Source organism: Pristis pectinata, chromosome 2 (genome assembly GCF_009764475.1).
Source record: "Pristis pectinata isolate sPriPec2 chromosome 2, sPriPec2.1.pri, whole genome shotgun sequence".
Taxonomy (NCBI): Eukaryota; Metazoa; Chordata; class Chondrichthyes; order Rhinopristiformes; family Pristidae; genus Pristis; species Pristis pectinata.
In genome coordinates this window covers 44000199-44017215 of record NC_067406.1, presented here as the reverse complement: position 1 = coordinate 44017215, position 17017 = coordinate 44000199, and the positions used below count along the sequence as shown (strand labels likewise).

General features: G+C 39.7%; 1 protein-coding gene across 6 annotated transcripts in view; it reads right to left on the bottom strand.

The window, feature by feature from the left end:
• setbp1 (SET binding protein 1) overlaps nucleotides 1-17017 on the bottom strand; it is a 228984-nt gene that overhangs the window by 7165 nt on the left and 204802 nt on the right. For 5 of the 6 annotated variants that reach the window (XM_052010183.1, XM_052010181.1, XM_052010185.1 and 2 more), the window contains one exon: nucleotides 333-494. The exons of the other annotated variant lie outside the window; for it this stretch is intronic. In XM_052010183.1, coding sequence (XP_051866143.1) covers nucleotides 333-494 — 162 coding nt within the window. The remainder of the gene's footprint in view (nucleotides 1-332; nucleotides 495-17017) is intronic. 6 annotated transcript variants of the gene reach the window in all.

The following is a 17017-nucleotide window of genomic DNA, read 5'->3' as shown; positions in this document are numbered from 1 at the left end:
GGCAAAAACCAAATTCAAAGCAACTGAACCTAATCACTCAAATAATATTGAAATGGATAAGCAGTACTTATTAGGTTTTGCCATAAACTTTTTAGAGTTGCTCTGTATTTCCTTTGCATATTGTAAAGGTTATCCTGAGTTGAAATCAATAATGCTTGATTTAGGTCTAATGAATATGTCTAACTAGTTAAATGCTGGCAACTGCTAGGAGTCATACTTCATTTCTTAAATATTTCATGTCCAGGAACATAATGTGAGAATCCAAATACACTGTGGGTGTGAAGGTCAGTTTTTGACCACCTCTGCAATTGTTATTAATATTGCCAACTAACCTGATTCACACGATGGAGATGGTGAAGGTGGGGGAGATGATGACAGAGTTGATACTGTAATACTTTCAGTAGAAATTGCTTTCTTTCTGGTTACAATGGAAAGGCCACTATCATGTTTGTGCAACGTCATTTGGTCCAGCTTGGAGTGTGAGCTTATTAAACCTAACGGTAGGAAAAGAAACAAATGATAAAATGCATTATTTGCAAAGCCAGGTAAGTCCGGCAAAGTAATCCTTCTCACCGTGGTTTGAATTCATGAGCTTCTGTGGTGCATAATCAGTTAGTTTATTGCCTGATATAGAATTGAGTCATACTGACTAGGAAGGTTCCACGTTGACCTCTAGTTTGTACTGAGCTTATTATTTCATCTGGGATGATGAGCATGGTATTACAATTGGTCTTAGGAACCCTTCCTTTAGGAGGTGGAGGAGAGTGAAGAAAAATCAGTTGGGTCTCCGTGGCTCATCACCATCAGGAGTCCTGTGCTGGAGAACAGATATGGATGGCAGCTAAGTTTGGTGTTTGCAATGCACAATTAAAGCATGCTTATGGCTTCCAATGTTGAGAACACACTAAATTTATGCTGCCTGCTTGTCATAATGATTTTGCACTGAAGCTGGCACTAACCACACTGCTCACTGTCTGACTGTGTCAACAGATGGCCCTATTCATTAAGTGGCCAGTTTGAATTAAAATTCACCTGTATTACTTCAAGCCAATCTGCAACTTTTAAAGGGGAATTGTATTGTGGGCTGCAGCAGGGGCTGGTAAGGGTTCTACAATTTAAGTTCATCTGGGAGATATTCCAGAATTGCACAACACAGAGAGAGTGGGGTCCATGGATTTCCAATGCTGCAGTAGAGATTTTCATGCACCATGTGGGAAGAAATGCCCTGCTTCTACAGGGGACTTGGAGGTCCTCTGGATGCAGACTGGTTACAAGGAACTTGACAATGCAGTCCTCAAACTGCTCTAAAGTTGTTTTGTTAGAGCAAATGGCAAGTTTACAGCAAGGTTGTTCTTAATAAACTGAAGGCATTGAGGTACAGGTAGAACTCCTCCCTAGGTGGATGTGCTGCCTGGTGACAACCTTCCCTTTTGGCAGCTTGCCTTGTTCTGTTCCCTCTGCTTATCATCACAATCATGCTTGATTTCAAGGGGAATCCCTGTGAATGTAACCACATTCGGGAGCAACTAGCTTGTGCAAAATCTTGGTCAAATCAGTTCCTTCACCACCTAGCTTATCACTCACTGTAGAGTTTATTAAGTATAAAGAACTCTTGAGATAACCAGATCCTTAAGGTCACTGTAACCACTAAAAGAAATCAACAACTAACCAGTAAGGAGCTGATGATCCCTTTGGCAGCAGAGTTGTACCTTGCTTCTGAATGCATGTTCAGCTGCATAAGGTCAATGGAAGACTAACCTGGATCATGGAACTTTAATTTGGCAGTACTGGTGTTACCTCTGCACTACATACTGATTGAGGTCATGTGCATTGCATGCATTGGACATCATAAGCCTAGCTTTGGTGCATGTAACACCTAAACAGTGGAAACCACGGAATTGCATTTTGTAGCCTGTAAATCAACCCTCGCGGTTAAAACCATATCCCAGTAAAAGGCTGTACTTTCTAAAGCGAAATATGCCAAACTGTAGAGAGAAAGAAAAAAACTCAATTATGGTAAAAGCTTTAGGTGTTTCTGATGTTGGAAATAAAACTGTCACAATGAGAGGTTAAACTCTAATATTTCATCATATTTAACATGTTTTCTAGTTATGTGTGTGTTGTAAAATTCTGTGAGTCAGTGATTATAATATTTCTATAATATGGGTGCTTAACCATTGTAACACCTTACAAGCATTGGAAAATAATTTGAATAATTACAAAGGAATAAGATTCCTTTACTTGTATGGTAAAATGCAGGCAAGTCAACTAGATTCAATTTTTGTACAAAATCATTTATTTTGGAAAATAACCAAAGAATTAATTGACCTGGTGAATAAAATAACAAAACCCTAGACTAACTTCCGAGGAGCTTTTTTTTATTTCTGTCACGCTTTATGATACAGAGCACTGCTATACAATAACAGTAATATCTTGACCATAGACTCTTTTAGTCCATTCCCTTACCGCAATTCATCACTGAATAAACTTCCATCCTCTTCCCTAGCACAACTTTTAATCATTTTATAGGCGATTGTGTTTTCCGTTCCATGGCCCCTGCCGGCAAACAGTTCTACAGTTTCATTGCTATAAAAAAAATTTGCCTATATTTCCTGTTTCTTTTGATACTTATAAAATGCACCTCCTATTGGCTGAATCTCATACTCAGCAGAAAAGCTTTCTTGGACTGAAATTGTTTTATTAGTTTTGAAATATTGGCTCGTCATAATGGAAAACAGCATTCAGGAGAAACGGTCAAGTGCAGTCTCTCATGTCTCATCTAATATATTTAAATGCAGTCCCAGGCATTACACTTTCCACTTTTTAAAGATGCAACTGATAACCTGTTGCAACTTGTAATCACCAATTATAACATAATGCTAAATGGCAATAATACAATGTACATTGATTTTAATGCTTCCCTTCAAAGCATGTCAGATCTTGTTTACTCAAGATCTGAGAAATGTCCTGTTTGTGAGCAGTAAAATTGTATTAAAAATAGCAAATTAAACATCTGCACAATCAAATATTCAGCTATTAGTCTTAATTGTCACCTGTAACCCTGCAGCACAAAAGGGTACTTCCCCGAGCTTTAGGTATTCAATCTGGCTCTCATTGCTCATATTACTGTTATTTAAAACCCACTGTATCATTAATAATGCATCTTATATTTTTGTTTGGAAGATATCGTGAAATGGAAACAGATGGAGAATTTTTTTGACCTATGTTTTATTCAGACATGAGGAATAAAGAAAAATGCATAACTTCATACAATAACCTACTGAACAATATAGGAATATTTTCTGATGCATGTTGACATGAAGATGTGGAATGCATTCTAATGTTACCATCCAACCTCTTCTAGCCACTTAAAAGTCCTTCTGAAATATGGCAAAAAAATAGCCAACTATTTATTTCCCAAAGCCAGCTATCACAAACCATTCATCTACAAAGATATATACCTACACAGAATGATTGCATTAGTTGCTTTACTTACATAGCCACTTCTTGGAAAGAGCAGTCATGTACTGTTGTTGTGTTACTCTACCCTCAACTCAAGGTTAAACTATTCCCAGATCCAGTATGAGATCCAGCATGTACTGTACATACTTGAAATGTCAGACTCTTTTAGTGGTTAAAACCATTAGAATGAACTGATGGACTTTTTAACAACCATTCAGCATTCACAGCATAGCATAGAATGACACTGGAAAATAACTCTCTGCTCTTCTTTGAAGAACTCTGATTCTTAACATTTACCTACATCACAAAAATAGTCAGTCAAGATCTCAGTTTACAATCTCATCCAAATTGTAGCATCTCTGATAATACTACACTCCTGCAGTCATGATTTATGCACTCAGATCCACAATCTTCAGACTCAAAATCAAGAGTGTTACAATGGGACTAAGCTAACACTGAAAACATGAACTGACACTTTAAAATTATGGATTCTCAGAATCATATTACCACTTTTAAGTATACTGGTACATTCCTTCATTCTCTATTCATTGTACATTTATTTGAAAAAATACTTTATTGCAAGTGGTGGTGTTCTCAATGATCTTGCAATTCTCTCAGCTTCAGATTTTCCATTTGCATTAGCTCACCCTTTTCCCCACTTTATCTGCCTGTTGTATTTCTCAAGCATTTTCAAGGTTGTCTGTTCATCTCTAATATCATTCTTTACATCTGCATTTAACTAGGATGTAGTCTTTGGTCTATCTTGATTAGTCCAAAATAAAAGTTTGCTTCTGACCAAACAATGCCATAGTCTTAACATCAATTTCCACCTGCTGCACTTCATATTAAAATATATTTGCTTGTTATTTCTCTTACTGCTTATCAGATGCCTTCAGTGGGCTGTTAAGAAGGTCACGTTATAGGTTTGGTCTAAACAGTATGTTGATGGATTGATGGATACCATCAACATTGTTAGAGTACTGTTAAAATTATATAAACATGTATATTTCTTTTTAAAGTGCTATTAAAATTTGTATAACCTGACTACAACAGTCAGCTTTCAATTGTTTCAATGTGAGGAGTTCCCCTGTTATAGTCAAACCTCCTTCAACCTAATCTTTATTATTTCTTCCAGTAACATGTATTCAAGAATAGATATGATTGTGTGCTGGTAATTGGCAGCATGTACTATAATTGGAACTCTGGACATGATTAGCATGACCCCAATGCAAGATTGAAATGCAGCTTCATGAAACCAGCAAAATTAAAACGGGTGGCGAAAGCAGCAATTCAACAGCACCATAACAAAACAATTCCTTTATTCCTTACATTAAACCAAATACCCTTTGCAGCTATTGAAGGGGAAACTGGCTTCACTTTCAGGATTAACTTCTACAGCTAGTTTGAAATAAAACCATTTTGACAGTCTGTCACTTTTATATTTCTCTTGGTTCAATTTTTGGGTTGTTTACTCATGTTGAGACTGCAACATAAACAGGCTGATGTAAGTATGCATTGCTTACATCTTCACAGGCAATGAAATCCATCTCTGCCAATTTGCTGTAGCAGTTTTTAATAGACAGTTTAGACATATTGTGGTATTACTATGTGAATGGTGTTATGATAGCTGTAGATGCAGAGTAGAAGAATCGAATATTTTTTTAAAACATATAATTGCCGAAATATTAATTCTACTCCTTGTAGTAAAAGAGTCACATTTCACCTCAAAGTGAATCATGCAGTATGAGAAAAATTAAATTGGCTGCAGGCATCAAGTAAAATCTAAACAGTTGTAAAAATGTACAATTTTCTTTTCATATAATTATCCACCTGAAATACTGCAATGCTGAAAATCTAAACTAAACACAGAAAATGCTGGAAAAGCTTAGCAGCTCAAGCCACATCTGTGAGAAGAGAAACAAAGATAACATTTCAGGTTGGATACCCTCTGTCAACCAAGTGCCTTTGACCTGTATCCACTTGATTTATCTTCTTGAATGAGTCTGTAGATAAAACTGAAGGTAACAAAATGTAAATTTAAACAGGTGTTTAAACCTGAAGTTAGTCCCATGCATTTTCATAGTGTAATTGACAATAAGGTCCAACGTAAGCTTGAGGAACAACTCTCATTATCCATCTGGGCATGTTGCAGCCTTTCAAACTCCATTTTGAATTCCACAATTTTAGGAAACCCATTTCGTCTGTGTCAGAACCATCCATTTCTGCTGTAAGTCTGACATTTCTGCAATTGACTCAGTTTTTCTATCTCTATTTGTATAGCCTGACCTGCACTTCACATCTTTTAAACTCCTTTGTTTGTTTTCTCACTCCCCACTGACTTCATTTCATAGCTTTTGTTCACTTTTTTTCTAACTGCCCCCATTTATCTATCAACTGCACAGCCTCTACAACTCATTCCAATGGCAACTCTGGCCACAACCTCTCAGTTATTCAACTTGTCTTATCCATTCCTCCCCCGTCATCTGTCACTTAAAACAAACTAGTTTTCTCTCTTGATGAAAAATACAATGATGCTGGAGGAAGTCAGCAGGCCAGGCAGCATCCGTGGAGAAAAGCAGGCGGTCAATGTTTCGGGTCAGGCCCCTTCTTCAGGACTGAAGATTGGAAAAGGGAAGCCCAATTTATTGGGGGGAAAAGCAGAGCAGAGATAGGTAGACAAAAGAGGGGAGGTGGGGTAGGCACAAGGTGGTGATAGGTAGATGCAGGTAAGAGATAGGGATAGGCAGGTGTGGGGGAGGAGGGGAGATCAGATCCACTGGGGGATGGGTCAAAAGGTAAGGAGAGAAAGGAAAAAAAAGGTGAAAAAAAAAGAGGCTAGGAAGGGGGACAGAAGAAGCATGGTGGTGGGGGAAATTACTTAAAGTGGGAGAATTCAATGTTCATGCCTTAATGAACATTGGCATGAACATTGAATTCTCCTACTTTAAGTAATTCCCACCCCCTTCCCCACATTCCCCCCCCCAACCATGTCCACCTATCACTGCTCTGCTTTTCCCTCCTATATATTGGGCTTCCCCTTTTCCCATCTTCAGTCCTGAAGAAGGGTCCTAACCCAAAACGTTGACCGCCTGCTTTTCTCCATGGATGCTGCCTGGTCTGCTGAGTTCCTCCAGCATCATGGTGTTTTTCATCAAGATTCCAGCATCTGCAGTCCTTTGTTTCTCTAGTTTTCCCTCTTCCCCAGTTCTGACAAGCAGTCCTCAACCTGAAGCATCAAATCTGTTTTTCTTTCAACAGATGCTGCTCAGCCTGCTGTACATTCTAGAGTTTTATTTTCATTAACTAATTTTTCTATCTGTCAAAGATATATTAATGTATTTGCAAAGTTACTACATGAATCTGTAATATACTGTTATGATTAAAACTGGAATGTAGTCAATATTCCTAATGAAACCAGGCACATAAAGAGGACAGTGGTTTTGGCTTTTTAATTCATGCCACTGAATTGTCAGATCTAGACTTAAATCTAGAATTTGTATTCAAGTATTGCAGCATTAGCTATTTGAAAACTACTTGTGAAAAAAAACATACGTGGCTAACCTAATAGCATTAGGATATTGAAAAGAGTATTAAATGTTACAAATCAATAGCAGGATCCAATCATTGGTATGAATGGTGTCCTGGTTTAGAGGTGATAATTCAGTATTGCTAACAAATATTGCAAGAGAGTTTGAATTCAATTTGTAATTGAACCATGCAAAGAATGAAAGAGATTGCATTTATGTTGTATCTTTCATGATTTCATAACGTCATAATCCACTTTATAATGTACTTACCATTATAATATTGCTAGGTAAAAATGTTATGCCCACTTGAGAGGGTGATGGAACCTAGATATAAAGTCTTATCCATAACATAGTACTTCAGCCAGTGCAATGCTCCTTTTGCTTTGCAATGAAGTATCACCCTAGATTTTCTTACTCGGAAGTTTCAGGGCTACAACTGACGAAAGTTATAAGAAACAGCTCTCACATCAGTGAGAATTCAGATATATGTAGGAAGACAATCCCAGTTACATTTCTGGTTATTCCACTATACTTCGGCTGAAGAAAATAATCATTCAAACATTTTTATCACCCAAAACTTGTCACTGCACAGGGGAGGGGAAGTAAGTGGAAAAACAAATGTCTGGTGGTGGAATCTTTCTTAAATGAGTGGAAAATGCAAAGAATGACCCATTGAATACTGAGGGTGTGGAGTGGTAGTTAAGTAGTCTTTTTCTGTATTAATTTGGCATTCAATGTGCAATAAAGAATGCTTAATCCTGCACACCAGTCTAAATTGCTCAGATATCATAGTCTGAGCTCATTTAGTTCAGTGTGAATAGTTATTATGATATCATTACAAACAGTTATAGGGCTTGTTGGAAATATTTAATCTTTAAAGGCTGACTTGATACAATGCTTTTTTTTTTGATATTCTATTTCTCTTCTCCAAAAATTGTTGGCTATCACCATAGGCAGAACTTCATCAAAAGCTGACATCATTGTGATGGTAATTCAATATGATGGATGGGAATTCTTAAAGTCATTGGCTATCTTGCTCTGATTTCATAGTCCTAAAAAACAACTTCGCTTCTTCAAAAGATGACTAATTCGTTGCTGGGTAATGTTGTGGAAAGGTAAGGACACTCTTAGAATTCAAAACAGTTTTACTTTATGGCAATTTCATGTTTAATTGCAACTGCTTCTTTCATCAATGCTTGACTCTACCGAGCAATATCTTGTTTGATTCTCCAGGCTGATTGGGAAGCTTTCAAGTTGGGAAAATTATAGACCATCCAATATTGCTGCACAAGCCTTGTGTATTGTTTCACTTTTCTTTTCCTTCAGGGACCTACCATTTCAGGTCATCACACAACTGGAAGATGCTCCATTCACACAGTCACAGGACCCAACAAGAGTCAGATCCCAGGTGTATATGGAGATCCAAAATGGTGGATCTCTAGAGGAAGGAGAAATTTAAAATGAACCACAAATATTTATTACTTATTAGTTAATCAGGATACCAGGATATTTGCAAGTTTTGATATTATCCACATTGAAACGGTATTTTACATAAGATTTCCCAATACTTATCCTTTATGTCCAAGACTACCTGAATGACTTGAAGCTGTTCACCTCTGCATCTGAGAACTAGAGTTTAGGAATACATTAGCTGCTGCAGTATGGACTTTGAACCACTAGTTGTCACTATGATGCTTTACAAATTTTTGCCAGACTAAGGTTGTCCAACTGTGAAGCCTGAACCCTGGTAACCTGCCATACAATCCAAGCAAATCCAGTTCTATTTGTGTTTATATTTACAATTTGTAAGTTAATACTGTTTAAATTCCATGAGTTTAAAATTAAACATTCTCTGGAAGGGCTGATGCCAATAAGGCTAATATTTCTGCCCCTTGTGAGAGTGTGAATGATCTTCCTGAACTGCTGCAGTCCATGTGATGTTGGGTCTTGCATAACACTGCTAGGAGGAATGTCAATGATTTTGAGATAATGAAGGAATAGTGAGGGGGTCTTAAGCATCTGATGCCTTTGTCATTTTTGTTAGCAAAGAAATTGCAACTGGAACCAGCCACTGTCCAATCATCTGATGGAACAAATATCACTGATGGCCACAAACCACGGAGGACCAAGTAAATTGGGTGTGAATATACTTAGAGAATGGGCTTGCAAGCTGCTGCCAAAGAGGCCTTGGTGAGTGGTTGCAGTGCGTCCTACAGATCATACAAGATCTATAGGTACAGTGTATTGACGACAAAGGATGTGAATGTTTAAGGATGGGAATAATAACCATGTCTTTGCAAAAATGTAGCTTGACTTCCAACTCCTTAAATTATAGTCCACTGTACTAAAAATCCCATTAGCCTCCTTGATTGTATTTTTGTATCTGTGCATAATATTTTGGCGATCTATGTATATTGACTTTATCCTGAAGTGCATCAAGCATCTCGAGTGCTGCATGTACAGGGGCATGCAAAAGTTTGGGTACCCCTGGTCTAAATTTCTGTTACTGTGAATAGCTAAGCGAGTAAAAGATGATCTGATTTCCAAAAGGCATAAAGTTAAAGATGACACATTTCTTTAATATTTTAAGCAAGATTACTTTTTTATTTCCATCCTCTACAGTTTCAAAATAACAAAAAAGGAAAAGGGCCCGAAGCAAAAGTTTAGGCACCCTGCATGGTCAGTACTTAGTAACACCCCCTTTGGCAAGTATCACAGCTTGTAAACACTTTTTGTAGCCAGCTAAGAGTCTTTCAATTCTTGTTTGGGGGAATTTCGCCCATTCTTCCTTGCAAAAGGCTTTGAGTTCTGTGAGATTCTTGGGCCGTCCTGCATGCACTGCTCTTTTGAGGTCTATCCACAGATTTTTGATGATGTTTAGGTCGGGGGACTGTCAGGGACATGGCAAAACCTTCAGCTTGTGCCTCTTGAGGTTGTCCATTGTGGATTTTGAGGTGTGTTTAGGATGGTTATCCTGTTGTAGAAGCCATTCTCTTTTCACCTTCAGCTTTTCTTTTACAGACGGTGTGATGTTTGCTTCCAGAATTTGCTGGTGCTTAATTGCATTCATTCTTCCCTCTACCAGTGAAATGTTCCCTGTGCCACTGAATGCAACTCAAGCCCAAAGCATGATCGATCCACCCCCGTGCTTAACAGTTGGAGAGGTGTTCTTTTCATGAAATTCTGCACCCTTTTTTCTCCAAACTTTCCTGCATCCTCACCACAAAGTTCAGCATCAGAAGTTTGCAAAGGAACACCTAAACAATCCTGATGCATTTTGGAAACGTGTCCTGTGGACTAATGAAGTTAAAATAGAACTTTCTGGCCGCAATGAGCAAAGCTTTGTTTTATAAACCTGTATAAAATCACCCCTTAGCCTCTTACATTCTAATGGAAATAAACCCAACCTATCCAATCTCTCCTTATAAGTAAAGGCCTCTATTCCAGGCAATATGCTGATGAAGTTATTATGCACTCTTTCTAATGTTACCACATCCTTCCTGTAGTGCAGCAACCAGAACTGTACACAACACTCCAAGTACGGCTTGTCCAATGTTTTGTACAGCTGCAACATAACATCCAAACTCTGAAACTCAATGCCCAGCCTATGAAGGAGAGTGTGCCAAATGGCTTCTTTACCATCATATCTACCTGTATGACCATTTTTAGGGGCCTATGAACTGGAACCCTGAGGTCTCTGCCATTTACTGTATATGTCCTGTTAGTATTTGACGTCCCAAAAATGCATTATCTCACATTTGTCTGGATTAAATTCCACCTGGCACTGCTCCACCCAACTTTCCAACTGATCTTTGTCCTTCCGTATCTTTTCACAACCTTCTTTGCTATCTACTACTCCACCAATTTTTGTGTTATTAATAGGACATTGGATAATGGGTATAGGACAATGTCCAGAGGAATTCCTACAGTAACATGCTAATACTGAGTATGACTCAGCTACTGGAAGGCATTCTCACTGATCCACACAACCTTCCACTTTAATGGGGTTCCTTGGTGTCACACTTGGTAAAATGCTACTTTTCCTTATCCCTGGAATTCACCTTTGCCTTCATATTTGGTCTAAAGTTGCAATAAGGTTGGCAGCAGTTTTTTTTCTGGCAGAATGAGCTGGAATTTTATTCCCAATAAGCAAGAGGCCAGGATACAAGTTAGCTTTGAAGATGATAAATTCATAATTATGAAGTACTGAAAATGGGAGAAAAATATTGGTGTTAGGGACTGGATTCCACCAGACATCAGGATGCAGGTCCTTTGTGGAAGAACTTGTATTCATGAATTATGACATTCACCATCTTCTATCAAACAGCCCAAAAGTAACTCAACTGGATCACACAGTACACACAGCCCATTTTATCCAGGTAATTACACGCTGAATGTGCATCACAGCATGAGGTTACTAGATGGTTGGGGCACTGTCAGACTCACACCAGTAAACAAATGAGATCATTTCAAAGTGCATCATTACACATTAACTCAGGTGGAAACTGGTGGGAGGGCAGTTAAAATAAGGCCAGTCACTTGCCCGCTATGATCTCTCTGCCTTTCTGTTGTACTCTGATCTTAACCTGCTCAAAGCACAAGGCATTGTACTCTGCAAAGCACAAGGCAATGTGTCCTTCCTTAAATATACAGAGTGCTGATGACTTGACTGTGGCCAGAACACCCCTCCCCCACACTTCCAAACAGAAATTCACACCCCGACCTGAGACTCTTTCCCTGAACAACAGGAATCATTCCCTGTGGATTCTCAGCAGCAGTTGCCTGACTCCAAAATCCTGCCCACTGGTCAGGCAGTAGAGCAGTTACAGAAGGATCACCCAGGGTTCCATAGCCAGAAACCAACTATCAGTACTCTTCAAAACTTATACATTGGAGTGCGAAAGGTAGTATTGCCTTCCTTCTGCTTGATGGTGCACCTGAATCAGAGTGTGATAGGCACATCTAAGCTGAAGTTAAACTGTTAAGGATCATACACGCGGTGCAAAAATCTGGTCTAATACGAACAATAGCCAGACAGCAAATGTAGCTGGAAATGTAATTATCAGAGGTTGTGCACACTGCTCACTGGTGCAAAGCCATATTATACTAACAGACTGCCACGGAAGTCAGTTTTGAGCCACAGAATCAAACCTTCAGCGATGAATGGCTGAGTGACCTGGTTAAGCATCCAATTTATACACACAATTCAAATTTCTGGAATGCAAGTACTACAAGTAGTAAAGCTGGTTTGGGTTCACTGGAGAAAAAGAATAGTAGCAGTGGCAGAGCAATGAGTGAGCAGAACAGATTTACCTTTCTGATTCATGGTGTCTGATAATGTACTTAGAGACCCAGGGCACCAATGATCAAGCATATGATTTTGTGTTGAATTACTCAATGCCATTTCTACCTTAGAATTATAAATGAAAAGTACTTTTTGCTTGAATTTGACATCACTGGTGGTATGATTGCTATTATTATGATCCTACTGACAATCAGCCAAGTGCAAGCAATTTATTTTTAAATAAACTGTTTCGGACAGAGAAGTTCTCCAGTACCCAACTCCTTCCAAATCCGATCAGTCACTTTGGCAGCTGGCTGGATGTGCTGACTGCCGACCAGGTTCTTGTTCCATTTCAGGAGTACTGAACAAGTCCATATGATTTAAAGGTGTTGGTGCCTGAACAGGATCTCCTGGCAATATCCTAAACTATGGTGTGAAGCATTGAAAGTGTGCCACCATCATAAGGACTGCAGTGGTTCAATTCGTCCACTACTGTCATCATTTCAAGGCAACCAAAGGCAACTAATATGCCCTTGTTAGCATCAGCTGCCCTTGAGAGGAATAGATTTGTTTACATGAAATTGTAAATAAGAAAAGTTCTTACTTAAGGAAGATACGTCATTAAATCTTCATACAAAAAAAATCTAGAAATTGGACTTTTTGTGTGCTAAACATGGCTGTGTATAACAAAATGTCCAGCTGGATACCATGCAAAAAAAGATAAAATGGCCAAAAATTAAGTAGAAATTGCATTTTGATGGTTTACATTCAAAAACATGCTAAAAACAGGACCTGTGCAGTTCCTAATGGGATCTCAGCCAATTTAGAGAAGTGGGAAACACTGTCTCACAGCAAACAGAGAAGGGAATCAACACTAAAAAGCACATTCCTCACAGCAGCCAGACACCAGCAACACCTAATATGGCTGCAGTGGAGGAGGGAGAGGCTGCACTAAGGATCACTCAAAGAAATCTCAAAGTTCTGTCTAAAGTGTCCAGTAGGGAGGTGCAGTGCACCAGAGGAGCTAGGAAATGCACCAGGACTGTCACTGAAAGGCTTAGCAGGTGACAGCTGAACCAGTCTCCTCCAGGAGTTTGAAACCCTGCCTCATTGCCAAATCCAAAATAAAATTCACGAGTTCAGACAAATGTCAAGGTGAGCTCTTTCATTCCATCATTTACTCAGTCACAGAAAGCCCTACCCATACCCCCCTTCCCCCCCCCCACACACACACACACACACACACACACACACAGAGTTAACCATACCAATGGCGATTCCATCTGTACCCTCAACCCCTAAACCCCACCACTGACATTCTATTCCCTCATAAGGGATGATGATAAAGATGTTAGTTAACCTTTCTCTCTTCTCTTTAAACAAAGACTGAGAGAAATAAGGTTACCCACATGGCCCCAACTTGTATAGAGGAGTTTGCCCTGTATTATTGGCAGATGGGCCCAAGCTGCAAATTAGCTCAGGATCAGGAGAAATATGTAATCTACCAGCTACAATGTTTCATTGTAATCATTACATCTCCTTTCATTTGATCACCAGTAGACATCCTCTTTACCATCTGTGCTGTTGTATCACCATAAAGGTGTTTCTGCCACTGTTTACAAGTATAACATCTTATTATGAGTTTTTTTTCATGGGTTACAGCAGATGCAGTACAGAACACACTGGCCTAGAAACAGCTTTACAACCTTTTCATGGTCTTGAAGCAGTATTGGATGTCACCCTTATACTATATTTAAAAGTCCCATAATGATCATGATCTTCACTTGTGAGGTTCCCAGAATAGTGCTGACAGTGTAAAGCTATGCTGTGTCATTTTTGGCGCAGTACTGCTCCACTACAAGTTTTTGTAGTTAGCCCCGTAGCTGAGACTTCAGCAACCAGCCCTTAAGGGACATGCACATATTACAAGTAGCACTTTTTCCAACTGCTTCAGCATCCAGAATGGATGCCGCAGTGTTGTGGGGAGGGAGGGTAGTTCGTGGGACAGAGAGTCGCCGACAGGCTGGTGAGAACAGTACCTAGAGAAGGCATGTTCTTTGCACAAAGTAGGCACGGAAAGAATCTGCAATATTGCATCTTGACCTTTATGGCCATATTAGAGGTAGATAAAACAGAGGTTTAGGGAAAAGAGGAAGAGATTTAGAGGGGATATGAGGGGGTAATCTTCACTCAGAGTGCTAAATACCTGGAATGCACTGCCTAAGAGAATGGCTGAAGCTGGGTCATTGACAGCATTAAAAAGTATCTTGATGAGCACTTGAATCACTTAGGCATAAAGAGCTGTGTACTAAATGTTGGGTGAGGGAATTAATACAAAAGGGTGCCCACTGGTCAGTATGGACAAGTTGGGCCGAATGGCCTGCTTCCCTGTAGTATGATTCTATGACCATCCCAGCAAAATCAGTCTAAGCACGTATGTGGATCCTGTAATTGAAGGTGCACAATAGTGCAGATCTCAGTGAGGACAAAGAATGCAGTTTTCAGCATTGACTCTATAAACTGCACATTTTTTGGGGAAATGCTGGCTGTCTTACAAGTAAATAAAAACTCTTGTTTTTCAGACCAGTGACACTGAAGATGAATTCTATGTATTGTATTCTTGTTGACATTTCAGGAAGTTTTATGCTGGAAAAAACAAAGTTTTCTACTTCAATTTAAGCACATTTTCAACATAGCACTTTTTTTTTGGAGTTGTGAGACGGAATTCCTTGGCCAACATATCTTATGTATACCAACAGTTTGACTGACAGCGGTCTGATTTCCAAGATAGTGCAGTCTACCAACAGTAGCACTCAAGGAAATACAGTAACAGCTGTCTAAGCAACTGTTCCTCTGTATGCCAGAAAGAATGGATGAAGCTTTAGAACACCAAACCAATAACATCCAGAATACTGGCTGATATCACATTCTGGCTGATGTACATAAGATCAAATTCAGAGCCTACAACGTTGTTGCTAATAATGTACATCTGCAGGAGACAACTTTCTTTAATCATAGGCAGTGCTTTGCGCTCTGTCTCATTCACCCGAGGAAGTAGATAATTGCCTCTCCCATACAGTTGCATTCCTTAGTGTCAGCTGTCCCGTAGTGACAACTAAGCCACTGTGACCTTTGCTATAATGCGGCCAAACTGTTTGCACTCAAACTCTCCTATTTGATCTGCCCAATGCTGCTGAGGTCTGGTTTGAAAATTTTCCTTTACAGAAAAGGGCTGTACAAGCCAAGAGCAGCAAGAATTGGAAATGCTCCAGTGAGCTGTCAACTCTAAAACTGCGCACTGACGAAAGATAACTGCGATTGAATTCCAGATACATACAAGAGATTACCAACATACTCTGTAATGAGTAGAGCCTCAAACTAAACCAACCTTCCTGGGGGAATGGTGACTTCAGATCAAACACTAGATTTCTACTGGAGTGTAAAATAAGACAAGTTGTAAATCAGGCAACAAACCAAAAGCTACCCCACCCTAGTTTAATCTAAAATTGAATTTGTGAGATTGGTTATCTGAAGTGCACCCCGTCCCACCTTCTCTATTCCATCCCTGGCTTCTGCCCCTTGGGTCCAAACCCCTTCACCTCTCTCGTGTGAAGGAAATTGTCTCCTCTAAAACTTAGCAATTGTGTTTAGTACTGACTGCTTGAAAGTAAATCATCAAGAGCTTCAAATGCAGATTCACAACATATATAAAAATACTGAAACATGCATCAAAAATAAAAATTTCTTGGGCAAACCTGATCTCTCATTCCCTCCAACCAGTCAGTCTATTTCGCTCCAAAAGCTCAGAATCAGAATCAGGCTTATTATCACCGACATACGTCATGAAATTTGTTGTTTTGTGGCAGCAGTACAGTGCAAGGCATAAAGACATAAAAATTATTATGTTACAAAAATAAATAGTGCAAAAGAGGAATAATGAGGTAGTGTTCATGCATTCATGAAATCTGATGGCAGAGGGGAAGAAGCTGTTCCTGAAACATTGAGTGTGGGTCTTCAGGCTCCTGTACCTCCTCCCCGATGGTAGTAACGTGGAGGGTATGGCCCGGTGGTGAGGGTCCTTAATGATGGATGCCGCCTTCTTGAGGCACTGCCTCTTGAAGATGTCCTCGATGGCGGGGAGGGTTGTGCCCGTGATGGAGGTGGCTGAGTCTACAACCCTCTGCAGCCTCTCTCGATCCTGCGCATTGGAGCCTCCACACCAGGTGGTGATGCAACCAGTCAGAATGCTCTCCATCTGTACATCTGTAGAAATATGCAAGAGTCTTTGGTGACATACCAAATCTCCTCAAACTCCTAATGAAGTAGAGCTGCTGGTGTGCCTTCTTCGTGATTGCATCAATATGTTGGGTGCAAGATAGATCGTCTGAGATGTTGACGCCCAGGAACTTGAAGCTGCTCACCCTTTCCACCACTGACCCCTTAATGAACACTGGTGTTCTCCCGACTTCCCCTTCCTGCAGTCCACAATCAATTCTTTGGTTCTGCTGATGTTGAGTGCAATGGGTGTTGTTGCAACACCACTCAACCAGCCGATGCATTTCACTCCTGTATGCCTCCTCATCACCATCTGAGATTCTGCCAACAACAGTGGTGTCATCGGCGAATTTATAGATGGTGTTTGAGCTGTGCCTAGCCACACAGTCATAAGTGTAGAGAGAGTAGTGAAGTGGGCTAAGTATGCATCTTTGAGGTGCACCTGTGTCGATTGTCAGCGAGGAGGAGC